At 50.0% G+C, this 27,168-nt stretch overlaps 2 protein-coding genes across 3 annotated transcripts; both read left to right on the top strand.

Moving 5' to 3' along the window:
• Positions 1 to 1,063: 1,063 nt before the first annotated feature.
• LOC106041363 (polymeric immunoglobulin receptor-like) lies at positions 1,064 to 11,131 on the top strand. Of its 2 annotated transcripts, XM_013189763.3 has the most exons (10): positions 1,064 to 1,799; positions 4,568 to 4,676; positions 5,268 to 5,609; positions 5,828 to 6,157; positions 6,274 to 6,603; positions 7,248 to 7,512; positions 8,865 to 8,977; positions 9,599 to 9,734; positions 10,169 to 10,214; positions 10,571 to 11,131. In XM_013189763.3, the coding sequence occupies exons 2-10, from the start codon at positions 4,640 to 4,642 to the stop codon at positions 10,607 to 10,609; spliced, it is 1,638 nt and encodes a 545-aa protein (XP_013045217.2). In that variant the 5' UTR covers positions 1,064 to 1,799; positions 4,568 to 4,639; the 3' UTR covers positions 10,610 to 11,131. The 2 variants fall into 2 exon arrangements, with proteins under 2 accessions (XP_013045217.2, XP_066839081.1); XM_066982980.1 differs by lacking the exon at positions 1,064 to 1,799 and having other exon boundaries at positions 4,135 to 4,676.
• Positions 11,132 to 12,710: 1,579 nt separating this feature from the next.
• On the top strand, positions 12,711 to 27,161 carry PIGR (polymeric immunoglobulin receptor). Its single transcript, XM_013189762.3, has 11 exons — positions 12,711 to 12,859; positions 20,024 to 20,119; positions 20,368 to 20,700; positions 21,208 to 21,537; positions 22,152 to 22,475; positions 22,878 to 23,192; positions 24,118 to 24,397; positions 24,933 to 25,051; positions 25,240 to 25,365; positions 25,505 to 25,563; positions 26,383 to 27,161. The coding sequence occupies exons 2-11, from the start codon at positions 20,038 to 20,040 to the stop codon at positions 26,512 to 26,514; spliced, it is 2,100 nt and encodes a 699-aa protein (XP_013045216.3). The 5' UTR covers positions 12,711 to 12,859; positions 20,024 to 20,037; the 3' UTR covers positions 26,515 to 27,161.
• The last annotated feature ends 7 nt before the right edge of the window (positions 27,162 to 27,168 follow it).

Genomic DNA, 27,168 nt, shown 5'->3' with positions numbered 1-27,168 from the left:
TATCAGCCCCGCTGCGGACGCTCTTAACCACATGCTATTTCTCACACTGTGATATTTTGCAGGCCCTGTAGATATGCAGAGAGGCAGGACCAGCACAGGGTGTTCCCGGAACTGCCACAGGGAGACTTTTTCAACCCGTCATTTTTATTTGATAGAAAAATAGAGCAAAGTCCCCGCAATAACACAACCATTACCATGCACACCTAGCTTTGAAATAACGACCACCACATCCAAGCTTCAGCCGATTAAGATGACTTGGTCAGTGTGGAAGAGGAATTGCATGTGTGCGGGAATGGGCAGCCCTTAGCCACATCTCCAGCCCCTGCAAGGCAACGAGCATGGCCACTGCCACGTGAACCAGGCCTTTGGGCTTTGGTCGCACCTTGCAGAACTCTGGGCTTAGCAAGAAATGATGGCACATTTCCTGAGGCCCTGCAACCCACTGACTGCCCGACTTTAAATATGCAATGGTTGAAGCACAGCAAAATTAGAGAGAAGTTAATCACTATGAAATGACAAGTTACTGAGCGTAAAGGTATTCCCGAGTCCCTGTGCCTTAGTGACATGCTGCTTTGATTTCTCAACTTTGGTCTGCTTCACTGATTGGCAATTTGGTTCAATCAGGCTATGTGGCAATGCTCTGATATAATTTTCTTCAATTAACCTGATTGTAACTGAAGCTGCCTACCTGGGAATTACAGCAGAAAGACAGCAATGTTTAGCACTGGAGAGCTGGGCTGGTTTGTGCTTCTTGGGTACCAGGGCCCTGAGCTTCCCAGAGCCAGCTTCTGGCCGCTTCCAGAGCTCCCAGGGTGACTTCTTCAGGCTAGCTGAGTGAAGTGAGGACATGGGATGAACCTGTGGGATGGAGCCCTGCAAGCAGAGATTAGCAGTGCATGGAAAACAAAAGAAACAAACCCCACAACTCCTTAAGAAATAGTCTGAACGTACATTTTATAGAATTGTGAAGGCTGAATAGAGTTTTGCTGGTTATGAAGGTGATGTCCTTGTGGAAGAGGCATCTGAGTATGCTCTGCAGTGCAAAGGAATTACTAGAGGGGAAGAAAAAAAAAAAAAAAGAAGAAGAAGAACAGACAAAAAAACAAGCAAATAAACATGTTAGTTAGGCGGGACTTCTATCTACAGGTCATCACATGCTACATTCTTCCTGCTCGGATAATTTTATAACAAACATTGGGGCAGAAAACAGCTTTTTATCCTGTATTCATACAGAGCATAGCACCAGACAGGCATGAGCTGGTTAACGCAGTCAGGTTCATTCAAACTGCAGAAGTTTGAGGTAAGACACACAAAGTTCGTTCTTCATGTTAAGTTCTGCCTGGAAGCAGTTCCGAGCAATCACATTTCACTACTAGTAGTTAGAAGCAGTCGTTTGGTGTTAAATCTTTGCAAGTTAACTGAAAAACAGGGGAACTCCTCTCAAACTTCGCAATTTCTGCTCCTGACCTCTTCATTATTTTAGTTCCATGATGTCACCCACATCACTTACTTGGTGGCTAAAAATGAACATTTTTCAGGTTCCATGTTCAGTACGTTGGTGGCATTTCTACCATTGTCGAAGTATTTTGGCTGTCATTTTGCTCAGCAAGGCATACCTGGCCTTTAAAAAATAAATACACTATTTTTCTTAACTCTGGACATCACTATATTAAAAAAACAGTTTAACATCAAGAACAGAGCAGAGACCATCTGAGCTGCAAGATACTTCATTAGACTAAATCCAAACCGGAGTGCAGTGCAGGAGAAAATTTCCAGCAGCAGAAGCATCTTGACCTCAGGTGGGTGATCCTCGATTTGCCCTTAATTTACTGTTGAGCGGAGTATTATGCTATCAGACAGCACTTGTATGTGCCACTTTGATGGATTTCACTTACAATGTGCAACAGATCTGAAATTTAAGGTGATTATTTCTATAGTAGTAAGTGTAGCATAACTCATTTATGCTGAAATGTTTTTTTTTTTTTTAAGCTGGTGTAACTGTGTTTTTTTTTAAGTTATAAATTAGATTGTTGGCTTTTTACAAAGAACACATACAAAAATGAGGTAGATGAGGCAAGTTCTTATGCAAACCCACCCAGAGAAACCCTTTGTCCAGTTATTGTGTAGCAGCAGCTAGCTTATTTTGGTTGGTAGCAGGATAGTGGCTTAATCAGACAGGTGAAGAAAACTGTGCATATAAACATTTTCACAAGACAGAACTGAATTGAAGATAGGATAAAAAAAAAATCAATGCGTCCCAGTAAAGCCTGCTTGTACAGGATTTATAACTCCGTCTCTCTTTTCACTTTCTGCTCTGTTATTGGGGTGAGAAATGCCTATTTTGCTGGTTAAAAACAAAACACCTCCTCACCTAAATCCTGAAATTAAATGGATTTAAAATTTAGCTGGCAGCTCTGTGTCGTCGATAGGAAACCAAGTCCACTCTCCTACGTACATCAGTACTCCCCCTACAGAGGATCTTTCACAATTAGACCCCACAGAGAGCACAAAAAAAGCAGCCCAGTAACCTGACAGTGCTGCAAGCGCAGACAGGCAGGTGAGAAAGACCTCACTGAAGGTGCTTTATTTTAGCTTCCATCTAATCCATAAGTCATTTGCAACGTGGGCTAGCTGCCCGCACATCAGCCAGCTATCTCCTACCTGCAGATCGCACGCAGCTTACTGCCAGGGGATGCTGTCAATAACCCCGAAAGCACACATTTCGTGCTGCGGGCTGAATGAGCACGGCTGGCGCTCAGCTGAAGTTACCCAAGATAATTGGACTAGCTTTTCTCCTGGAAAAAGTGAAATCTCCTTATTAGCAGCTTGAAAGCCCTTCATGGTGGTCCTGGAGGGCACGGCTCAGGCTCTTCGCTAACGCCCTGCCTGTTGCTGCAGGGTGGGAAATGGAGAAGTGAATGAGGGGGGTTGTGAAGTAATTGTCCCTGATCTTTAGAGACTGCAGCTGGGTGATTGTGCAAGCGTGGCACCCACCTCCGAGCGAGGCAAGGAGCTCTGTGGGCTTGCAGACACTTCACATCTCAGTTGTTCGTGGCCTGATGCCAGGGAGAATTTAGCACGTTCATGCCAGCACAGAATTCGTCTGCTTAGGAAAAAAAGTCTTGTGCGGATACTAACTTGAATGTCAGGATCACAGCAGCTGGGCCAGCTAAATGATGGAACTTTGGCCTCTAGTTGGCAAAAACAGAGACTTTTTCATTAATTTTGGGGTGCCAGGACTTCTCCTCATGTCCCCAGCCCCAAAACAAGGAAAAGAGCAAGGCACTAGCTCAGCTGTAGTGGTGTATATTGGAGAAGCTGCCCCGCCACAGCGCTTCTGCCTGTGTTGAAAGGGGAAGAGCCCATTTCTGCTGCCCCGACCCACGCTTCCTACCAGCAGCGCGAGAGCTGAGGCCGAGAGCTGGGTGGGAGCCAGGTTTGCAAGCCTGGAACTCACGGCTGGGGGAGTCGCAGCTACAGGAGCGATGCACGTCACCCCCAAAGCAAGGCGTAGAGAGAGCCACTGCGTGGACCAAGCCCCTCGTGTCCTGCTGCCTGTGGACCAGGGGGGGCAGCAGCCGAAGCGTGGCCCCCGCGGGCATCCAGCCCCAGACACTGCCACCAGTGCTGGCGGCCAGGGCTCAGCTCTGCACCGTGACGGGGAATAAGGCTCACGATGGCGTTGTGCTTCCGACATTTCCTTGTTCATATCTCCAAAACGCTTTGAAGTGATCTCAATGTGTTAACAAGTATGAAATAAATCACCTGGTTTGTACCTATCAAGGTTTTAACCATGGCGGGGGTTATGCAAATCTTAAACAAAGAATTCTAGTAGGGAGTCTTTGGGATAAAACCGCAGTAATTAGAGGTCAATTTTTAACTCAGACAAGGAAGTAATTCCCTTCCTAATCAGAGACACTCAAACACCGTTTCTATTCAGATCTGAAAACAGATAGCAGCAATCTGCCCAAAGATTTTCTGCAGAAAGTTGTAGGGAAGAAAAATAGAAAGGGAGGAAAGATGATTGCAGTTCGGCGGGAGATGTTTAAGGAGTGCTGTTGGCATTCCCGAGAGCTGCAGCATGGTTTGTTGCACTGAAAAAAAAAAATATAATGAAAAAAAATGAAATATAGAAAAAAACAAGGCTTGATGCCTGCAGGTCTGGCTGCAGGAGGCTGGGCGCAGGTCCTGGTGAGGTGTTGTGGCTCATAGCTGCTGGTTTGGCAAATGCCACCGTGGTCCTCAAACCCTTCCGTGCGTGCCCGCACTCAGCCAGTGCTCGCACAGGTCTCAGTCTGCGGTGCTGGGTCTGCAGCGTGGTCCCTGAGCTTTGGCTGCCCATGAGCGGTCATTACCAGCAATGTCTTTAGTGACCATCGTGCCCGAACAACAGGGGATTAATGCAGGAGTGCTACGAGCACTTGTTTTCTTTTTAAAATTCTCTTATCTTGCACTGCGCCCTGTCCCAGGGTGGGAGCCGCAAGGGACGTGGGTGGTCTGCGTCAAGGGGGTACCAGAGACAGCCTTGGCAGATCACTGCCACAATCTCTCTTCTGTTTGGTAACAGAGACATCAGCAAAATCCAGTGTCCAAAGTGAGATTTGGAAGTTTGCTGAGCAAACATTTGAGGAAGGTGGACATGGAGGTTCTCCTTCTCTTTGTAGCTTTGCTGCAAGGTGAGTTGCCAAGAAACTCTCCAGCTACCTCCACCATGAGAACAGGGCAAGCTGGAGGTGCAGGGGACGGGGGTGCAGCTCCGGCTAAATCCCCATGCGCACAGCAGCCAACCCCACCTGCAGAGTGGGGCCGGGTCAAACCTTGCTGGCACGGGCTCAGCCCCGGGCAGGACCCCGCTGCTCTGCGCTTCGTGCGGCCACCTGCGCAACGCCGCTGCGGGGGGAAGAAAGCTGCCAGAGCGGGCAGTCTGCAAACACCAAAGGTCACCGCTGGCTGTTTGCTGTTGACTGCTGCCCCTGATGCTTCACTCCGGGCAGGAGGGTCAGGGCTGTGGGAGCTCTGCCCTCGGAGGAGCCGGACACCCTGCTCCGGTGGGTCAGGGAGGGTTTTCCCACCTGCACAGCCCGTAATGGGACACTCAAGGAAAGTAACTTATCGTGTCCAAAATGAACACTGGCCTTTTGGAGCCAGGTATCGCATCAGTGCTGCTCCTAGCCCCCCGTTGACCCTAAGGCATGGGGCTGATTTTGCCAGGGGAGGACCTGCCTGTCTCTAACAAACAACTTCTGTTTCCTTCTTTCCCCACAAAGAGCCGGTGTTGAGTACCTTGTACGGGCCCCGGTTTCTGACAGGCACAGTTGGAGGGTCGGTCACTCACCAGTGCTTCTACTCAATCACACCCACCAACAAACACGACAGAAAATACTGGTGTAAAAGAGCAAGTGATGGAATTTGCTACACCATCATTTCTACCACTGGCTATGTCTCAAAAGGCCACATGGGCCGGGTGTCCCTCGAGGACATCCCAGAGAACGGCACCTTCATGGTGACAATGACACAGCTGGAGAGCAGCGACACGGGGACCTACCGCTGTGGCATCGGCAGCACCAACCGGGACCTCTATGTCAGCCTGAACCTGACGGTTTCGGAAGGTAAGGCAGTTGGAATGGGGAGTGGGGGGTCCAGTCCCCAGGGGCAGCATGTGCTGTTGTGGCACACAGCGTTGTGGTACCAAGTTTTTCTGCCCTTTGCTATTCAGCACTCAGGGGCAAAAACCCCCAGGTGTGACTGCAAGCAGCTGCTGACCGGCACAAACGGGACCACCACACCTGGCTGTGCATGACATTGCCCACCCCCTCTCTCCCCACAGACCTGGGCACACCGAGGCTGGCCGAGTTGCTCCACGGGGAGCTCCGCGGTTCCGTCACCATCCCCTGCCCTCCTGGGGACACCCGCAATGGCACAAAGAGGTTCTGGTGCAAAGCGGGGAGCACTGGCTGCGCTCTCATCGCCGACACCAATGGCTATGTGGCGAAGAGCTACGAGGGACGAATCTTTATTACCCCTCAGGACAGCTCTGGAGCATTCAAAGTGCTGATAAACGATTTAAGAAAGGAAGATGCAGGGCTGTACAGGTGTGGGACGGGCAGCCTGGGCAGCCGGGACAGCCCGCGGGACGTGGCTCTGCAGGTGACCACAGGTAGGAAGGGGCGCTGGGTGGCTGCCGTGCCCTGGGGGCTCCTCGTGGCCCCTGAGAAGGAGCACGAAATTCTAATTAATTCACATTAATGCTGATGGTCCTCTCCCAACCTGCAGCCTCCTCCCGGCCCAGGAGGCCGAAGTTCCTAAGCGGCGCGGTGGGAGGCTCACTGTCCGTGAGGTGCCACCACGACCCCCAGGGCAGCTACGAGGCGAAGTACCTGTGCAGGTGGAAGGCGGCCAGCTGCTCCCTGCTGGTGGATCTGGATGGGTTTGTGCATGAGTCCTACGAAGGGCGCATACGGATCGCCAGCAGCGACGAGGAGAAGGGGATGTACACCGTGGTGATGGGCCCCCTGAGAGAGGACGATGCGGGGTGGTACTGGTGTGGGGCCAGAAGCGGGCACACGGAGCACACGTCCGCTGTGAAGCTGCTCATCCAGAAGGGTAGGCCATGAGGCAGCTAGGAACACAATAATCCCTTTTGGTTTTTTTAATCATTCTTCCCCCTACTCCTTCATGGGCACGAAAAGAGTAAGTTTTGCTTTGCTCTGTGCATAAATGCCATGGTGCTATGAGAAACTTCTGCTCTACATTTTGCCTTACAAACAGGTATTGGCAAGTAACCGAGAGGATGGCAAAGTTTGTAAAGGTGGGGCTGTAAGCTGAGCTTTCAGCAGGAACTTGGTTTGTTTGAATTATATTATTGATTATTTATGAGGCAAAACCCCAGCATATGACAACCTGAGCACAGCATGTGCACCGTGGAGACAAATGCTTTGCTCTGCAGACAAGCTGAACGTTATCTTACAGCTTTAGAGACTGCAGCACATAAATACATAGATCCATGTCATTGCTCAGCTGTAAAAGGCAGAAACAGTGGGGCTGAAGAAAGAATTTTTGCCAAGTATTAATGGGTTTTCATTGGTATTCCCAAATTGCTTTCCATAGTATAAATACTTGAGTTTGGTCATATTATGCTGCATATTTTTTCCATCAACTGCAAGGTGAAATGCATAAACTTTTGGTAAATCAGGAATGTTTTCTGCAAAAAGATGGGTATTCAAGCCTCAAAATCATTTTCTTTGCAGGAACCTGCACTTCACAAAACCCAGAAACATACACTCTTATGAACCCCATTTTGCCATCAAGCCTGGCAGCCTTCAGCATGCCCACGCAGAGGAACACTGCAGGCACCAGATACACTGCGGGCACCACGTACACCGCAGGCACCACGTATACCACAGGCACCAAGTACACTGCAGGCACCATGGGCACCATGGGCACCAGCACCCAGCTGCCCACTGCCCCCCCTGGCACTTTGGTGACCTCCCGCAGCAGCATCTATCACGAGAGGTAAGCTCACAGCCACTTTTCTCCGAGATGCAAACTTGGTGGTTTGCACCCATCTGCCCAATTCCCCTGGCCTCTACTTAGGTTGTGCAGAGGCTGCAAGTTATAAACTCTGATAGGAGATGGGTGTAATTAGAAAAGCAGTTGGCAAGCTTATCTCCTGTCTATCTGAGGAGTGGATCTTTGAACTGGTCTCGAAATCTTCTGGTGCTGGTCACTCCTGTAGATCAGCTGCCAGAGTCAACAGATGTGCTCCTGTCTGTTTTCCTTTGGTTAGTGTGGAGACAGGACATTAGGAAACATTAGGCTTGAGCAATAATGCTGGCAAATCAGTAGCTGCTACATGCTTCATGGCGCACCTTATCCCACTCATCATGGGCAGTCAGTAACCAGTGCGGTGTTTGGGTGCTCTGCGTTGCATAAGGACCTGTCTTTGGACAAGGTTAATCAAAAGGCTGTGAGCTATTTTGGCCAGTAATTACTCCATAGGACTTCTATAAAAAAGCCATGCTGCTCACCCCAGAGACAGTTTGCTCCCTGGTAATTTTAACTCCTGGGTTTTCCTGTTAGCCAGGACGGCTGCGAGCAGCCCTTAGACCCTTCATCCCGGCTATGGCCACCATCCAGTGCCAGGTGAAGTGATTTGCATAGCTGGCACAGATGTATCAGATATTGCAGTATCAGTCATAACTGAAGAAACACCACAGTCCACAAATCCAGCTCAATGTCCCGAGCAGCCCCTCTGCACACCTCGGGGCTTGCGTCTTCCCCCCCAGCATGAAACAACACTGTTCTCCCCTCTACAACCCTCTCTACAACCCTGTCCTCCCCATCCACAGCCTCCCTCAAACCACATTTAGCTACCATCCAGCCAGGAGGAGCATGCTACCTACCTTAAGTCACGCTCCTGTATAAAGGGTCGGATTTTGCACCGTTCCTGGCAAAGCTCTATCCGCGTGTCGAGCTCTGATAGCATTTATGGCATTTTCACAAGGAGATGGCACGTAGACACCCTGCAACAGAACGACAACTTAGAAGAACTTGCAAAGAAAGAGTATGAACCTTGCTTGGGAGTTTATATGATGAAAATAGCACATTTTCCTCTTGGGGGGGATAATTCAGCGGGCAGCATAAGCCCCACATGGCAGAGCAGAGGTAGCTGTAGAAATTACTTCCTCATAAGCCAAGCTCTAGATCAAACAATTTCATCTCTACTTGACTTTGTTGGCTGTTCTCCTTTGATTCAGTCTGTTTATAACTCTTTCGTGCTCTTTGGTGTAAAATCTACAGCCTCCATTCAACAACACGGTCTTTAACTCGAAATCCAATTTAATTCCGATGGTTCATCTTTCCAGCTCATCAGGTGAATCACACCTGCTCCCAGGTGTGCTATCGGCTCTGCTTTTGCTGATTTTCATCACTATCGCTATTCTCGTCCTTACCAAAATAAAGCTTCAAAAGGAGACTGGTAAGTTGGCCAGGCACCACCTTTTGGGTTGCGGTTGATCCTTTTGCAAGGGCTTGGCTCTTGCCACAGCGTGACTCACTGACGATTTCTGGCTCTAGAGACACGCATCCATTTTGCTGGCGGCGTGACCGAGGTGGGTTTTAATATGCTTAAATGAAAAGCAAAGGAAGGAAACAGAAATTGTGGAGAACTACCAAAAGCGTGGCTGAGTTTTTGTGCATTGTACAAACAGTTTTACAGCTCCGAGAGTGCTCGAAAATCCTGAGCATAAAGGGCAGGGACCTGTGCCGTGCGAGCGGCTGTGAGCTGGGCAGCTCTACGGGGACAAATCCAGCCCATTCAGTGCACAGCTGACAAAAACGTACCCAAAAACTCTTCATTAACAACTGTTTGTCAAAAAACCATATGTATACATTATTCTACAAGATGCTGTGTCTCTGGTTAGAAATTTAGGGCCAAAAACCTTCAGTGGGAACAATGGTGAATAAAAATAACATTATTTACAAGAACGAAACCGGGAAACAATGGGCCTAATCCAATGTCTGTTACGACATGCTCATAAATTTAAATAGGCTTTAGAGGAGCTTTTCCCTTCCATTGCAAGCATATTTTTTTGTTAAGGACAAGAAAGAAGCACCCTGGGACATGTAGAAGCTGTGCTGGTTCAGGCTGGTCTAAACCCCGCGAAAGAGCAAATGGAGGAAACCGGGATCCCAGACAAAGCGAACGGATGCAAGACAGACTCAAGCAAATGTCGGTGGGTGTTTTCTGAAACTGGTGCTGAAAATGTTGGCTCCCTTGGTAGAAGAGAGTAAAAGCACATTTTAGGCAGAGGATCTGCCACTGAGCACGTAAAATGTCTTCACGGGATAGACGTTGGGTTTGCAGTCCAGGAATTGCAATCCTGCAATCCAGGATAGATGACCTGATGTGGAGCTGTTGTCTTTATTCCTTACCAACAGACATTGAGCCATAGATTTCAAAATAATTTGATTAAATCCTTTGTGAGCTTTATAAATTTATTATAGTGTTGATGATAACTTATTGCCTACACATCGTAAGCATGTTATCACTCTTCCTGCTTGCTTATTCCAACAAAATCTGATTACTTGGAACCTCTTGCAGTATTACACAGAAGCAATTCTTGTTCATTATGTTGCAATCATATTCTTTTTTGCCCTACATCTGCAGGATAATCTATGCTATCCTTGGAAGGTTCAGGCGGACCAGCTTATGTGTAAGTGTCTGTCTTCACTCTTACAGAAAACACCTGAGAAGATACTTTAAAATATACCCAATTTGTAGAAATTCATATCATTGAAATGCATTCTCCTCCATTAAAAACAAAAAAAAATCACTTGGTGTAATAGTAGTTCAAAAACTTTGGCTTAACCGCCCTCTTAAACGGAGTATGAGGGTGGATTCCAGAAGTCCCCTCCAACCCCCCCTTTTTTTTTTTTTTTAAGTTTCTGTTCTCAGGACTTCCTGAAATATCAGACCCATTTAAAATACCTAGTTAGGCATAAAAACAAACACCATTAAAAATATTGCAGAGGCAATACCAGGGTAACAGCTTTCCTTCTGTTTTTACAGGGATCCTATGAGGAAAAAAACACTTTTCAACAGAATTGATCAAGACTGGAGGGAAAAAAGGCAGAACTCCCTGCTGTCAAATCACTCCATACCTAAGACCAGAGCTGCTTTATCAAAAGCTGAGGCATCGCTGTAAACCCCAAAGCACACAGCACCATATTTTCCTTGCTCCCCACTCAGAAGCTGAGCATCCTGTGCAGCAGGCCAAAATCTGAATCACTGCAGGCTGCCCAAACGTCACTTGTTATGTGGTTTGTAGAGAATAAAACAAGGTGTCTAATCAAGCTACTCCTGTGTGCAGCCCTTACTGTCTCTTGTAGCAGCTGAGCTTCCTGGTGGGAAGGAAGCTCAGACCAAACCAGTAGCTTTGGTTTGCATGCTCAGATTACATCCCATGCTGTAAACTGTGCTTTGGCTCCCCAAAAAAAAGCAAGGTAAGGGTTGTTTGTTTTCTGGAGATGCCAAAGTGCTTTGGAACCTGTGACTTGGCAGAAGGACATTTCCTTGTCTGTAAAAGTAAATATATTTGCGTAATTCCATCTTGTTCGGAGACAATGGATCAGTTTTACCAGAAATTTCAAGGGCGAAGACAGTGGCTTGGTTAAAGAAACTGTTAATCCACCCGGGACTACCTCTTCTTGCCCGAGATTCACAAGTGGCTGCAGGTCCCCGTGGGCTGGTTTCTGCCAGGGCTTCTTCTGCCCGTGGCCATGCCGCCTTCCTCGGTGCTTTTGCACATCTCAGGGCAAACTGCAGGGCCAGAGCAGCCGGGTGGGGAACACCATGGCATCCGAAAGGGAAAGGTGCCCATGGCAATGGGAGCTGTAGGAAAGGCAAACACACCTGTGTTTATCGTGGCCAGTTGCAACTCCATGCCCAAGAATTAAAACCAGCCATGCCAGCCGCGGCCAGAGGAGCAGTGGTGGGAAGGGCACGGCTTGCAAGGGGACGAGCGTTATTCCTGTCGGGGAGAGCGACCACGGCTGGTCCCGATCCCAGACCCCCGCAGAGCACCGTGTGTGGGTTCGGGCACGGCCGCCCTCGCCACAGCAGCTCCTGCCCTGCCGCAATGGCTGCGCCTTCCTGCAGAGGAGCTCGGCACCCTCGGCGAGAGGAAAAGTGCTTCCGGATGGCTTTAAGGTCTGACAAGCTGTAAGATGTCCCAGCCCCAGGTCAGGATCCCACCTGCTCTCCACTAGGGCGGGATTACCCAGAGCTGCTATCCTGCTTGAACTCTTCAGCTTTCCCTAAGAACAGAGGAGAAAAGCTTCATGTGACCCCCAAGTTAAATGAAATTACTGCTTTTGCATCATTAGTACAAGGTAAAGCAGGTTAATGATTCATCCTACACAACAAATACTTCCATTTTCATTAATTCTAGTTTCTCATACCATTCCATTTCTGACAACTTCACTCTGCAGGGGAATTCTTGCATGGGCCCCTCTCATACCTACAGCAGGATAGCAAAGAAACAAAGCTGCAGATGGCAGCAAAGATTTTTCGTTTTAAAGAACTTGCCATGCTCTCGTTCTGCACAGACGAAGCCAGTCTTTGCCCACCTGGACTCCTGCTCTGCCCACGGGGCAGTGGGGAGGCAGAGGGGCTGGAGGCAGAGCTGCCCTCCCAGCGAGGCCAACCTGCTCTGCCAGGAGGTACAACATGCCCGGGCCTGCTTAGGGCACTGGTTTCCAAAATAATGGAAAACCAGTGAAAAAAATTGTTTTGCCCATGTTTGCCCTACAAAACTATTGCTCTGCAGGCAGGGCAGCCGCAAGCTGCCGCGCAGGTACCCACTGCCGACACAGCAGCAGCAGCCTTCCCATGTTCCTGACCCCAAACCCAGCTGCGTTGGGCAAACCTCCTGCCCGAAGGCAGTGGAAGTGCCAGGGCAGCGCCCACGGCCGAGGCCAGAGCCCACCCTCGGTTGCACAATAGGAGGGTGTAATCGGGAGGCAAACAGCGACGTGCGCCCGCTGCCCTGCCAAGTGTCAGCGGTGCCGGGACGGGCATTGGCTGCCCCTGCTCCCACGTGGCACCCCGCGCACCTGCGAGGCTCTCAGATGCTATTCCTTTAAGGCACAACAGGTGGAAATGCATGGCTGGAGGTACGAGGAGTATTTAAAACAGGCTGGCACTGCCCGAGCTCAGTGTCCAGCCGCCGCAGGGAGGCAGGACAGGCAGAGCCACGCGCAGGCAGGAGGTCCCGGGGTCAGCTGCCAAGATACCAGCAAAGCCAGCCTGAAGGAAAGGGCGAGAAGTGCAAAACAGTCTGCAGAAGTAACCTGAAGTGTGAGTAATGCTTCTTCATTTTCTTCCTAAAGTGTGAAATCTTTTCCACTGTAAGATATAGAAGGAGCAGAGCACAAAGCATGGGGCAGCTCAGGTCCCTTCCCCTCACATGTGCACAGGGAACTCGCTTTGAAGCAGCAATGAATGGACGTGCAGCTCCTGCTAGTGAGGAGATGGAGTTTTACTTTAGAAGAAGGTCAGAAGAATAGGATCAAGCATGTAATTTTTACATTTTCTTCTTTGCATTAGACTTTTAATCTTTCCTTTCTGGCTATAAGGTAATTATCATTACAATATTTGCATTACGTTTTAACATAAAAAAAATGACAAATGTTAGTAAATATTACTGTAGTAATCTGTTGCAACTCAATCTGTGCTCATTACAGCTTTTTGTATCACAGAACTGAGATGATCACAGGGATATGGATTTGGAAATTTCAGAAGGGAATTGGTAGGGCTAACTCCTGAAAAAGCTCTGAAAAGCTACCAAACGTGTACAGTTAAAAGACAGATAAATAGATACCACAGCATAAGGGCATGGGATGGACACAGAGTCCTAAAACAGAGGAGAGAGCTGACAGACTCCTTTTGCCCTTGTACCACAGCAAAGGGGTGAGTTTCTGCAGACCGAAATTCTTACTCTGCAAAGGGAACTTTCCTGAAGGACTTAATTTATTTTGTCTGAAGTATGGAGAAAAAATACCTCCTAACTGCAATTGTGCTGCTGCTAAGGTCAGGTACTCCGATGCTTTCCATCCACCCAACTTTTACAGCACACTCTGTAGCAGTTCAGTAAGTGCTTTTGGGTTAACACAAATTCCAGGAATATTAATAGTTTTAAACTACAGTAACAGTTTAATAGTGCCAAAGTTGGTTTCACTTTCCAGCTCAAGAGACAAGTAACAAACAGTAAGAAACTAGTGAACCATGGGAATCCTGTCTGAAGAGCAACAAATCAGTAGATGGTGCATCTAACAACTTACAGGAACTTAAAATCAGGTCATCAGGACAACCTCAGTGGAAATTTCAGTCGTTATCATAAGGATTATCTGGTCAGTCTTTTCCGTTTGTTTTCCAGAATATAGTGCTCACTTAGCACAGCATTTAGCTGGAACTCACAAAGATTCTTAGCTAGGAAGGTTATAGTACTGCAGAAACTCCTAAAGACCATTGATTTCATTGTGAGTCCTGATAACTTTCAATCAGATCTGCCTAGCTATCTCTACTCAGTGTATCATAAAATCAGCACATCCTGTTTACTCTTTCCATGTTGCAAAGCAGGCATCAGTATGGAACAAGAAATTTTCTGCATGTGTTTAGGTCAGCCTGATCTTTTATCTTCAGAAGTTCATTGCTCACGCACCTCCACAAGCACAATGAGCGCGTTCTATCCAAGTGGACGGGTGGCTTTTCCCCTCCCACTCCAGCAAATAACGCCTGCAATACGGCCGCCAGTGCAGCAGTTTATGAAGATGTGGAGAGCCCCGGTGCTGCTCAGCAGGACGGGTGCTGCTGCGCCCTGCTGCCAGGCGCCTCCACGAATTGCCCCAGCGCCCCTGCCCCTGCCCCTCCTCACTGCCCAGTCCTGGTGCTGCTGCTCAGCGCCACGTACGTCTGCAACAGTTTGCATCCGTGCGGCTCGCTCGTGGTATTAGTGGGTCAGGCTTTAAAAGGATCTGAGGGGCAAAAATGCACATTGCTCCATTCTGTCTGCTGTTCCTTAAATATGTGAATAACAGCAAACTTTCTGCAAAGCAGAAGATTCCTGCACTGGAATCAGAAGTGTGGCAGCTAAATCTTCGTGTTTCATTGGTCCCATAGCACATCCTTGACACTGGTCATTAAGAGCAATAGTTAATGGCTAATAGATTAGCCTGTTGATCCCTGGCAAGCTGCATTGTGAGAGCACCAGTTTCTCAGAGCTCAACCTTGCAGCTGAGTCAGCAGAATTTGGCAACCGATCTCTGATTTTTCATACCCAGTCAGAGCAGCTGCTTGCTTGCATTTGTATAACTTGGTTCAGGTCCCCATCTCTTCTGCATCATTATAAATCTGAAGACATTCGTCCTGAGCACTCAGAGTTGCAAAAGCACCATGGAAACCCAGGGAAGGTCTTATAATATTTAGGAGAGCAAAACACGTCCCCTGCTCCCCCAGCATTTTGTGCCAGAAACCTGAAAGCACGATTTCAGAATTTAGGCCTGCCATACAGCCAGAGAGGAAGGTGATGGTCCCAATGCTGACAGCCCCTGCAGTACTTCCAGCATGGGGGGATCCAGAGAAGTGCCCACACATAGAAAACCAAGAAACTGAGCCTAGAGATGCCTCATAGCTACTCCAGACCAACGTCCCAACACCCTGCAGCAGTGCCATCAACCACTTTCTGCAGCTGGAAACACTACAGGCAAAAGGGCTGATGGTGGGGCTGAAGCAGGGTCGCCGTCGTCCCCAGAGCTTTATCAAAAGCGTTTAATTTTTTTTTCCTTGTCAGTCTGCCTTACTGGTGCGCAGTGGATGCATAACGCATTGAGGTTAAAGAGCACGGCAATCACAGAATCACGTCAAGTCCAACCGTTAATCTAGCAATGGAACAAATAAGAACAGAACATGTTATTCATTATCATATTAAAAAAAATATATATATTTAGTTGTCCTGAGCTGGAAAGCAGGAAGAAAGGCCATTATGTTGTAAAGGACCTTGCAATTGTTCCATTTGCACATTTTTTCACACCAAACCCACTTTGCGGCAAGTCCAGGTCTAATTTCGTGCCAACCAGCAAAGCCCCACTGGCGCCTTCAGTGCAGCATGTGTGCACCGAGCTCTAACACACTGAGGTGGTAGGAAAAAAACAACAAAATCCAAATTATGGAAGCATGCTACAGGTCGTAATGAGTAGTCAGTCACCTGTCGTCGTGGTACAGGTATATTTGGGTTTCGAGTGTTTGCATGCTTTAGATTTCTCATGCACTCACACGCCTCTGCACTTGGCCTCGGTGGGCTTTTGAGCAGCTGCTCGAGCTCATGGTCATGTACACGGCCACTCCATGAGCATGAAATGGGCGACTAGGACTTGGTAATGGCTGCTTTAAAGCATATTACAACTAAATATCTTGATTGGCTAGTATTAATTTTGTTAATAATTAGCCCGTCCTGTTCTTGGTTTGTCCAACATAAATCTTTGCAACCCCTGTTGCATTGCACGCAAACACCAGCACACTGCAAACAGCCTGGAAGCCTGGAGCCAGCCTTGCCTGGCAGAGTGTCTTGGGACAGCCCCATTGCCCTGATCCTGGGGACTTTGGGGTCCTGAAGGCAGAGTCCTGCCTGCTGAGTACAGCCACAGTACTGTTCTTGTGCTGTGAAACTTCAAATACGTTGCTTTGGGACAGGGAAGAGGAGGAAGCCAGCAGTTCTGATGATGCAAAATGAATCAAAGCCACTTCAGAAAAACAAGATCTGAGTTATCTAATAAGACAGAGGAAGAAAAGAGTACAGCCCCAGCACACAGCTGGTTCTATTCCAAAGACAACCACCATTGCAACAGAACTAGGAGTTTGTGCCAGGGAGGGGGGACAGCCTTCTGGCCACAGCAGGGACGTCCGAACACCGGGCACATGCACGCTCAGGCAGCTGAAAGCTTTCCCCTTGGCTGTTTCTCTGCTCATCCTATGCTGCAAGGGGAGTGGAAAAGCACTAGGATGCCTCATCATTCCCAGTGCCGCCCCCTATTTACCAATCAAAATTGTTAAACTAACCACGAAAATTGGTCCAAAAGTGCTGACGGAGGCTCTGCCAGCTTGGCATTTCCCACCTGTGGTGTCTTCGCCCCGTGCTGCAGACCAGCTTCAGAGACACCTTCCCAGTGGGAACAACCGGGCTCCCTCTCTGCCTTCCCTCCTGGCCAGCCCATTGCACCACCTCCCATGCAGTTTCTCTCTCAGTTTATAATACATGAGGCTAAGACAGCACATGAAAAGCACTGGGATCAGCAGCACAAACAAGCCCTGCATCGACAAAAGCAGCAGGAATGAGATGAGGTGCAGGGTCCCACCAGCCTGCGCAATGCCTGGCAGCTCTGCTGCTTGCCGGAGGGACCAGAGCTCTCGGAGCGGCCCCGCTGTGATCAGGCTGGGTCTCCCCTGGCACCCGTCGGTTCGAGGGGACACCTTGGTCTCACGCTTGGACCCTCCTGCTCTAAGAGCAATGAGAAACGCAGCGCAGGTGCCCAGACACAGGACAGCTCAGAGGTAATGCAGCCACCTCACGCAGCCCCAGGCAAAGCCAGTGGAGGACTGACAGTCGGCCGTGAAGTCTGAGCAACCCTTCCTGTGCAGGGTGACAAATGGCTTCTGCTGGAAGATGCCGGGAGCACTGCACAAGCCTCACACTTCATGCCAGACCCCAGACCTCCCCCCAAGGACTTGAGGACCCTCCCAGGACCAGTCACAGCATCACTGCCTGGGGCAGATTTTTGCACTTTTCTTTGAAGCAGCTGTTGCTGCCAGACGAGTGCAGATAATCTAGGGGCTGTATATGGAGCCCAGAATGAAGCCTTGCCTCCACTGCTGGCTCCAGGAAACACTTCACCAATACATAACAAAGCAGCACTATTTTCCCCCTTTTTCTCCTCTGGAAAAGCGAGGACAGACCTGTAAGGGACTGCAGCCAAGTGGCAGGAGCAGCGCAGGCTGGGCACAGGCACTCTGCTCATCTGAGCCTCTCCCAGCACTGCCCCAGCTCGGGGCTTCGGCCGGCACCATCCCGGGCACTGCAGAGCCTCCGACCCCGCTTCCATGCCATAAACTTGCTTCCCAGATACTCTGCAGGCAGCACACACTCTGCTTCAAGCCTCTTGACTCTTTCACAGCCCCCCGCAACCGTTTGCTGTCCCACCTCTGCCCTAACACCCCCCGCCAGCAGCAGCACTAACACAGGTTCCTTGCACAGCCACTTACTTGCGCGCCCTTTCGCACCAGCTCAGCAGCCTTTCCCTTATCTGGGGTCTGAGGTGTAAGTCGCGTGCTCCGACTGCAGACAGCCAAGGCAGCAGCAAAAGTTCTTTGAAAGCAAGGAGGAGCAGGAGCTGTTTTAGCAGCAGGCTGGAAGGAATTCTGCCCCAGCATCTCCAACAGTGGCCGGCGAGGCTGGGTCCTGCCACTCGCCTGGGCTGGGCAGCGTCACTCGGCGTGCAGGGCAGGGGGTTTCCACTCGCCCCGCTCAGTGGGTTGGTGTGGAAGTGCCCTGCGGATCTTTTTGCGTAACAGGCGGCTGTGCCTGCTGGGACTTGCTGCCTCCATTCAGAGAGCGGGGAGGGTGTTAGTGCCAGAGAGCAGGACCAGAGGCGGTCGGAGCTGCACATTTGCCGTGGTGACACGCACGAGCTGTTATTCTCGCGTAGGCACAAGTCAGAGAAAGATGCCCAAATCCTCTCCTGCTCGCACGCATGCAGACCCCGCTGCCACCACTCTCACACACGTCTTTCTGTGTTCTTTCACACGGCTAGATCTTCATTTTCAAGGGAGGTCTCTGTAATCCTTCCCTGCCTGGCAAGACGCTGCTGTCGGTAACCCTGACGCAGCTGATTGCTTCGGAAGGAGTCAGAGCAACCGATTTACACAAATTTTACCAAAAAGGGGAAAAGCTGGACTGGGACCTGTCCTTGCCCCTCGCCACCATGGCTGGCAGTGCCCGGCGGGGGCAGGAGGGCAGCGGGGGGCAACGTGGGGCCTTGCTGTGCTGCGCTGTTTGCTTTTGGCACAGCGTGCTTTGTTTGCCTTGCTGGCTACTTCTGGGATATGTATGAAAAAGCATTTTTCATGCTCAGTGAGTAAATTATTAACCATAGACAAGTGGACACTGAGCAATTAGAAATCACAATACAAGGAAGAAAGAACAACAGAACACCTTTCATCGTAACACGGAAACGAAGGCATTTTTCTTCTGCTGGGAATTACCCCTCATAAAATAAAACCCGTCACCTGATGCCCTGAAATCAAATTCCTGTGAACATTCATAAAGACTTTCCTTGGCATCTGTCATCTCTAGAGCTTGGAATAATAAACAGGTAGACCAACAGTTGTGCTCAGAAATGCATCCTCTCACCACAGCACCACACAGCGTCCTGCAGCACGCTCGGTTCAGGCCAGAGAAAACCACTTAGGGAATTAAAAGCCTTGGCTTTCCCTGGGCCATCAATCAGACCAAAACATGAAAAGGTCAGAAATATTCATCCTGCTGGCTAGGAACACACTTCAAGAAACAGGCAGCTTGGTTTGGCATTCCTACCAGCCATCACTTTGAGTCCTGGCTGGGAGTTTTGGTGCAGTAGTTTTGGTCAGATTTACCGGTCTCATTCTCTAGGGGGTTGAAATCTCTGCACCCTAACTTTATCAGCAGCCGAGGAAAGAAAAACCCAATGTTTCCACAGTCTCGAAAAAAACAGGGAATTGATATGAAATTAAATACTGGCTTTGGACAGGAACTCTGCTCTACAAAAGCAGGTTTTCTCAAGGAGTGGTTTTGGCACTCAGGCTCAGAAGGGAACAAGCCTTCCTTTCACGGCACGAACAACAAACTATTTCAAGTGGCATTATCCTGGCAAGGCAGTGAGCAGCCTAGCTCCAGGCCACCACCTGAACTCCTGGTCTGCTTGGGCTCAGCAGCTTTCGGACCATCTTTGGACTTCAGCCTTGTGATGGGCTGTTCTGATTCACGCGTCTAAAACCAGATGTCACTTCTGACTTGGAATCAGGTCTCTTCAGATTTGGCCAACAGAGTTTCTTGTGCTGCTGCTATCACCACTGCTGCCTGCGGGACACTGTCCCCCAGGGCATCCTGCTCCAACGGCTACGTCACTGACTTGCAAGCCTCGCATTAACTGGGGTTTGTGGTAAAGGCAGATCCCTTCGTTTTACATGGCTGAGGATTGCTGCCTTGCTTTCAGACCCCCAGGCAGTCACAATGCCACGCAGCAACACGGGCAAGAACAGACATCAGCTCCCCATTGCACATTAAATGGTTTGACTAGAGTAATTAAATGTGGTATTTTTCCCTAGCTCTAATAGCCACAACTCTTACCGTCCAGGCGTATGGATTATTAGGCGACGCGATCAGTTAATCACTTTACAAGTGTGACTATTCACCAACTTCTGTGCCTTTTCCAGGGAATGTAAGCAAAATGACTTCACTGGCGTTCATCTTCCTGCTCTCCTTCCTCTCAGCTGAAGCTGCAAGAAGCAAGTATCCTCCCAAAGCAGCAAGTAAGTGCAGCCTGGCTGGGGCGCAGGTGCCTGTGTGCTACCTGAGACCGGAGGGTGCTTTTCTAAGGGGGGAGGAGGGCTCGGGGTCATGGCTACCCCCTCCATGCCCATCGCTGCCATGGGACCTTTCAGACACATGAGGCTGCACAGCCGCAGCCCACACCAGCCCCAGCACACCGGCCCCCCTCTGCAGTCCCTTTGGGAGGAGCAGCACACCCAAAACTCACAGGCAATGTGCTTTCTTGCAGTCTCGAGCCCCGTGTTCGGACCACGGCAGGTATACGGCCTTATCGATGGGTCAGTTACCGTGAAGTGCTTCTACCCACCCACCAAGGTGAACAGGCACGACAGAAAATACTGGTGCAGGGAATCATCCCGGAGCTGCGTGACCGTTGTCTCCTCCAACGGCTACACGTCCTCGAGCTACCAGGGCAGAGCCTCCATCAGCGACTACCCGGAGCAGGGCGTCATGGTGGTGAACATCTCGCAGCTGGCACTGTCAGACAGAGGCACCTACCAGTGCGGGATCGGTCTCAATGGCAGAGGGCTCTCCTACAAAGTCAGCCTGGACATTTCTGAAGGTAATTACATATTGAAGTATTGCTTTTCTTTTACGTTTTCCCTTGTTAATAGAGCTCCACAGGATGCCTGCCCAGGCACGGCGTCCAAGAGCTCAGGACGTTCCCTGCGCTCAGGAAGCAGCAGGGTTTTTCTCTCCTAGTGTTTTTACAGAACAGATTGCTGTCTGACCAAAAATCTGGCATAAAAATCCTAGGAGATAAAACCCATTAATGTCACAAACCTTGCCTGGAAACTGCTGACTTCCCGGCCACTGAAATACAGGGAGAGGCAGTCGGAGGGCAGGACTGCCTGCCACCCGTTGTACCCCAGCCCATGGACGGGGCTACGTGAGCCAAGCCTGTGCACGAGTGCTGAGAGCGGTGTGCAGGATGGCACAGCACCACACAGCAGGGTACAGAGAAACAGCACAGAGAGACACCGTGCTAGTAAAAAAAAAGTCCTTCGGAGGCTTGGGAAGTAGCACTTGGCTACCAACCAAGCAGCCACTGACCGGTCTCTTTGCACAGGTCCGAACGTCCCCGAGGAGGCTGAGCTCTTCTACGTGGAGCTGCACGGCTCCGTAACCATGACCTGCAGCTTTGGGGCGGACACTGTCAGCATGAGGAAGTTCTTGTGCAAGATGGAGAAGAGCGGCTGCCTCAACATCATCGACACGTATGGGAAGATCGATGTGGATTTCACAGGCAGAGCCCTGCTGAGCAATGAGGACACCAAGGGTGCATTCAGTGTCATGATAACCCAGGTGGACTGGGAAGACGCAGGCTTGTACCTGTGCGGGGTTGGCTTATACGGGGAGTATGGAGAAACGAAAGAGCTGGATTTGCATGTCTATGAGGGTGAGTGAGCTATTCCCGATGTTTTGTTTCCTTTCATCTCTGCTTTTGTTTAGAAGCATCACTGCCAGTGTCACTTTGTTTAACAAGAATTTTGCAGAGTGCTATTATGCTATCCTTTCATCTAGGAACTCATTTCTGATGGTGCAGCTATCAGTAGTGTACGAAACCATCACTAATAAAGCTCAGACTTGTGTCAGGACTCAACTTCCCCAGCAGTGCTCGGCCATCTTCCCCAGCCCAGCGCTCCCGTGGGCAGATTCTGCCTGCAAGTTTAAGACAAGTGAACTGCCTCCTCAAGCCTGTCACTTTGAGATTTAAGGGATTAAGATGTTGGAAGGAAAAGACTGCCTTTCCCTGGCAAAGGGAAGGAAACTAAGAAATGATGATACACAGAGACAACAACCACCCAGTGAATTTAGGAGAAGGAAAGGTCTGGGGGGTCAATTGCTGGCAGCGCTGGGATGGTCTCCTATTGTCTGCACCCCCGAGCATCACCTAGCTGTACTTTAGCTGACACTAAACAGCTTTGTGTGATCTGATATTTATTCTCTTGGGAGAATGCAAAATGGGCAGAAGTTAGGCATGTACAGATGCTCATTTTTTTTTATCTCCAGGGACAAACGTTCCTCAAGGAAAGAACACAGTAATCGGAGTCAAAGGAAGTTCAGTAACTATTGAATGTCACTATGATCCCGCAAAAATTTACTCGCTCAAGTACTTGTGCAAGTGGAGAAAGAATGGATGTTCTCGGATCATAGAAAACACCGGCTTCGTTTATGACACTTACGAAGGAAGAGTGGCCATGTTTGACAACCCGCAGAACGGCACGTTCAGCGTTGTCATGAACCAGCTGCGTCAGACCGACGAAGGCTATTACTGGTGCATGACAAACGATGAAAGGGAGAGGAAGTCATCGAAGGAGCTGAAGATCGTAGAAGGTATGAGCTCACGCACTGCTGGTTCTCTGCTTGCTCCTTAGGAATTAAAACCTCCCAAGCTCCATAGTGGAGCAGATCTCACTTTTTTGGTAAAGACGTGAGTTACGACTGAACTCATCTCAAGGCAAAATATTGTGACGGTCCCCCCCAGTAGTCTTAAAATGGAAATGTAAGGTTTCAACATTATGCCTTGCAAAAAAACAGCTTTCACCCAGAGATGTATGTGCAGCATCCCTAACGTTAATTTAGCAATGTAAGGAGCAGTTTCCCTCAAAGACACGTCTCCTGGTTCACCATCTAGAGATAGATGGTGAACAGTCCCGCAGCCCCGCTACCTGTTGACTACAATTCCCACTGCCAAACCCCCCAGTATCATCCTCGCTGTTCTGTTTGCCCTCACAGGAGAGCCTGGATTAAAGGGGAAGGAGGAAGTGCTGGCAGAAGTGGGCTCGCGGGTCGATTTAACGTGCTCTTACCCGTGCAAGTACTACTCCTACGAGAAGTACTGGTGCAAGTGGAGCAACAACGGCTGCTCCCCCTTGTCTGCCTCTGACCAAAGCCAGCCAGGGGTGGACGTCAACTGTGACACCGCCAACAAGACACTCGTCCTAACCTTCGAGTCGGTGACCACGAAGGACCAAGGGTGGTACTGGTGCGGAGTGAAGCGCAACGGCCGCTACGGGGAAACGCTGGGAGTGTACCTGCAGGTGGCTGGAGGTGAGCCCCAGGGGAAGGGCAGCCGGGGACTCCCCTGCTTCTCGGGCTGTGAATCACGCTGCCTTCTGCTGAGGGAAATCCTCTCCATGTCCACTAGGTTGCAGCACCTCAAAACAGAAATGCTCTCTTCCAGACGGCCTCCCAGACCAGTTGCCACCAAGATCACCCCGATTTCGTGTAGCATGCCATAGGTGTTTGCATCCGCTCACTGGTTTCTGCCCCCACCTTGTTCCCAGTTAAAAAAAGCCCTCCAGTCTCACATGTTTCCTTCCACGCCATTTTCAACCCCGTCCTTACTAATTACTGCTATTACAATTTGTAGCATCACTCAGATTATGCATCATCAGACACCTGTCACATGAAGAGCTGCATGTCACTCCAGGGAGCTCATTCATCTTCACAAGGAAAATACTAGGCAAAATACTAAGAAGGCCGATTCCCCTTGGACAAGCAAGGGACTCAGCTTCGGTGCAGTATTTTGGAGTGAATACATTTTTCTTGGGAAAGGCTATTGTTGGAAACAGAGGAGAAGTATAGCGTAGTGCTAGAGATCCCACAAGCAGCTGTCCCAAGTGGATGGTAGTTAAAGTGAAAACAGAGAAACTACCTTATTTCAATGCCTTTGGTGGGCAAAGAGCTAGAAATAAAAGTAGACCAGATATTCAACATTTGTTCTGGAAATATTAGAAGCAGGACTTAGAAATGCTAGATTTTTGGAAGAGTACAGGCATGGAGATCCTGCTTGAGATTTTTCCAATAAATTATTTGTAATGAGACTTCAGATCTCTAAATTTCATTCTAAAATAAGAGTCTCATAGGTACAGCCCCAACCCACTGCATTTCCACATGCACCAATATGCTCACTGCTTTTTGCTGCCCTCCCTCTCCATGCTGCCGCTTGCAACTCATCGCCTTTCTTCCCTAGGGGATGCAGAGAAAGCTGCTGAACTCAACCCAGAGCTCCTGAATTTGGACACTTCCAGCGATGCCGCGGCTCCCAAGGGTGCTGCAGCTCCCAGCGATGCTGCAGCTCCCAGCAATGCTGCAGCTCCCAGCAATGCTGCAGCTCCCAGCAATGCCGAAGCTCCCAGCAATGCCGAAGCTCCCAGCAATGCCGAAGCTCCCAGCAATGCCGACCGTGGCGTTGTTCCCCAGGGGAGAGCCTTCAGCAATGCTGAGGTGCAAAGCGCAGCTGCCTCCGAAAGGTCAGTCCTTCCCAAGCCTCCCTCATTAATTAGTTTTGCAAAGTTTATGTTAGTTTATTGTTGACATGCTGTTTGCACACTATGTGTGCAGTTTAGCAACAGATAAATTATTTTTCACAAAGAACTAAGCTCAAAATTTCAGAAGAAAAGAAGCAAAAAAGTCGTAGCAAAAGGCAAGACTTGAAATTAATCTGAAGCCCAGGTAAAAACATTGTTCCAGAAGGGAACAATTGGAAATCCCAGGTACAGAAAAGCTAATTAAAAATACTTCTGTCAAGATTAGAGAGGTTTCCTTCACACGTTTACAACCAAGCTGCTAATGTAGCCATTTTGGCACTACCTCCATCCAACATTTGTACTTATCCTCTTATATGTGCTTAGATGCAGTTCATTAACTGAACCACTGTGCTCACTCAGATTTACCATCCTATATGGGTTTTAGACAGTTAGAAATGTATATATGTTATTTAGTCATGAATTATTCCATTAAAAATGCTTTTCACAGCTTAGTGATCTACCTTTCCCTCCACTGCAGCTCTAAACCAAGTTCTGGCTCCAATGCCCTTACTGTAGCCCTGGCCTCCTCTGGCGCAGCAGTCGTCGTCCTCGGTGCAGCTTTTGCTGTGTTTAAATACCGGCAGATCAAGAGATCAGGTGAGTCCCTGCCCTTCCCAGTCTCTTGGGACGTGGCCCCAGCATTCAGACAAAGGCAGTAGCGGCTGCTTGCAGCAGTCCCCACGGGCTGCGGCTGCTCCCTGGCGCTGCCGTGTGCAGTGGCTGGATGCGTGCAGTGGCTGGATGCATGAGGGCATGTTGGGGACTCATCGCTTCCCTCCGAACAGACCTGGTGTCCGTGGGGAGCTACAGAACCAACATCAGCATGTCGGACTTCGAGAGCATGAAGGAGTACGGGGCAAACGATAACGCCTGCATGAAAGAGAGCCAGGAGACTCAGCTGGGAGGGGACGGTACGGTGCTGGCACGCGGGCTGCTCGCTGCCCCCAGCCTCGGGGCGAGGAAGGGCTCGCAGGAGGACCCTGCAAGAGCCTGAGAGCCCGGGAGCCACCGAAACATCACACCCTAATGTCTCCCTTTCTGTATGTGCAGAATTCATCACCACCACAGCCAGTGTTGAAAGTGCAGCTGAGACAAAGAAGGCGAAAAGGGTAAGAGGTAGAAGTGCACCCACTGACCTGGCAGGCACCAGCACAGCTCCAGGCCCTGCAGCATCACCAAAGGAGCTGCCCTCACCCCTGGGCCTTATTTATAAATAAGGTGCCCCATCATGCCTGGATCAGGCCACCTGCCTCTATGGGGGAACTTAACCCTCTCCTGACCCCATGTGTTAGCAGAGACACTAACTGCAGTCACTTTGCTTGAAACTACATCAAGTCAGCCGCAGGGAGCGCCAGGAAGGTCAGGATATAGTCCTTACTGTAGCTATAAAGCAGTGGGACAAGCACATGGCCAGAGGCCAGAGCACTCCCCAGCCTGTCCCCAAAGCAGGGGTCCCACACGGGCAGCACAGGCAGGGGGGGTCTCTGCCTTTGCAAGGGCTGGGGCTCGCTCCAGTGGCCCCAGTACTCCCGTGCCTGCCCCCAGCTGCCCTCCCCACAGGAGAGACCAGGGTGGTGTTGCACCTCTCCGCACTAACACACGGTGCCGGGTCAAAGCACTTCTTTTTAGAAGTCCCTAACCGCAAGCTATGTATAGGAGTAAGTGCCAAGAGCCAGAGCTGAGCAATGAAGAGGCCCTCGTCAGAGCCAGGATCCCCATGTTTTTAATTAAATCGCTTTTGCAGCCATTTCCTGCCTTGAGAATCAACAAGGCCGGGCATTTTTTGTCCAGCCTGTGCGCATCATCCCAAGTGGGAAATGCTTTCTGCGTGTACCCGCCGCGCGCTGCCCCCTCCCCTGCCACCCGCCGCCATGACCCTCACCGTGTCCCTCACCGTGTCCCTCACCATGTCCTCTGTCCTTCCACAGGGCTCCAAGGAGGACGCCGACCTTGCCTACTCCGCCTTCCTCCTCACCTCCAACGCCATCTCCCAGGGCTGTCCCCCCGCGGACAGCGCGGCTCCGGCCACGGCCCCCCCGGCCTGGGATGGCCGTGTCTGAGGGCAGGGGACGTGGGGACGCGGCAGCGAGGGGGCGGCTCTGCCGTGAGGCTCAGAGCACGAGCTCAGCAAGCTGCGCTGCTTACTGCTGTCACAATTTGCTATAGCTTGATCTTTTTGTGTTTAAATTCAGCTTTGAGTGGTGATTTCGTCAGAATTGTAGAGGCCTGAGTGTGGAGGCGCAGCGGCAGGAGCCCAAGGGGCTGAGCCCCTGCAACCCTAGGCCGGCCAGGGCCCCTTGCGGTACTGTGGGCTCCCAAAGACCAGAAGATGCTTTTTTTTTTTTTTTTTTTTTTTAAATCCCATTTTTTTCCTAACGGCAGCTGGAAAACCCTTTAGAGCAATGACTCACGCTTTTGATTCCTCTCAGCTTTCTCCCTCAGAGGCAGCACTGACAGACCAGGGGTGCCTGGAGCGGTTTTGTTCACGACCAATAAAGAATACAGCCGGCTTTCAGCAGACCGGGCGGGCTCTCATTCTGTGGCAGGGCACGGGGAAGGCACCTCTGAAGAGTCACAGCAAGGGCACACGTGGGCAGGGGCTTTCTCCTCACCCTTGGGACTGGTGTTGGGCATCCGTCAGTCCACAGCAAAAGCAATAGGGTCCAAAGTTTGTCATGACAAATATACTGGTGTGTTTTTGGTTTGGTTTGGTT

Source organism: Anser cygnoides, chromosome 25 (assembly GCF_040182565.1).
Source record: "Anser cygnoides isolate HZ-2024a breed goose chromosome 25, Taihu_goose_T2T_genome, whole genome shotgun sequence".
Lineage (NCBI taxonomy): Eukaryota > Metazoa > Chordata > Aves > Anseriformes > Anatidae > Anser > Anser cygnoides.
Note: the sequence above shows the minus strand (reverse complement) of the source record. Positions and strands in the feature narration are given on the sequence as shown.

What these genes read in the sequence shown, in the direction of transcription:
- LOC106041363 (XM_013189763.3), top strand. Translation starts at nt 4,640, where the DNA reads ATGGAGGTTCTCCTTCTCTTTGTAGCTTTGCTGCAAG. An exon ending in GAACCTGACGGTTTCGGAAG is followed by an intron (nt 5,610 to 5,827) that starts GTAAGGCAGTTG and finishes CTCTCCCCACAG; the next exon opens with ACCTGGGCACACCGAGGCTG. An exon ending in GGCTCTGCAGGTGACCACAG is followed by an intron (nt 6,158 to 6,273) that starts GTAGGAAGGGGC and finishes CCCAACCTGCAG; the next exon opens with CCTCCTCCCGGCCCAGGAGG.
- PIGR (XM_013189762.3), top strand. Translation starts at nt 20,038, where the DNA reads ATGACTTCACTGGCGTTCATCTTCCTGCTCTCCTTCCTCTCAGCTGAA. An exon ending in AGCGCAGCTGCCTCCGAAAG is followed by an intron (nt 24,398 to 24,932) that starts GTCAGTCCTTCC and finishes CCTCCACTGCAG; the next exon opens with CTCTAAACCAAGTTCTGGCT. An exon ending in CCGGCAGATCAAGAGATCAG is followed by an intron (nt 25,052 to 25,239) that starts GTGAGTCCCTGC and finishes CCCTCCGAACAG; the next exon opens with ACCTGGTGTCCGTGGGGAGC.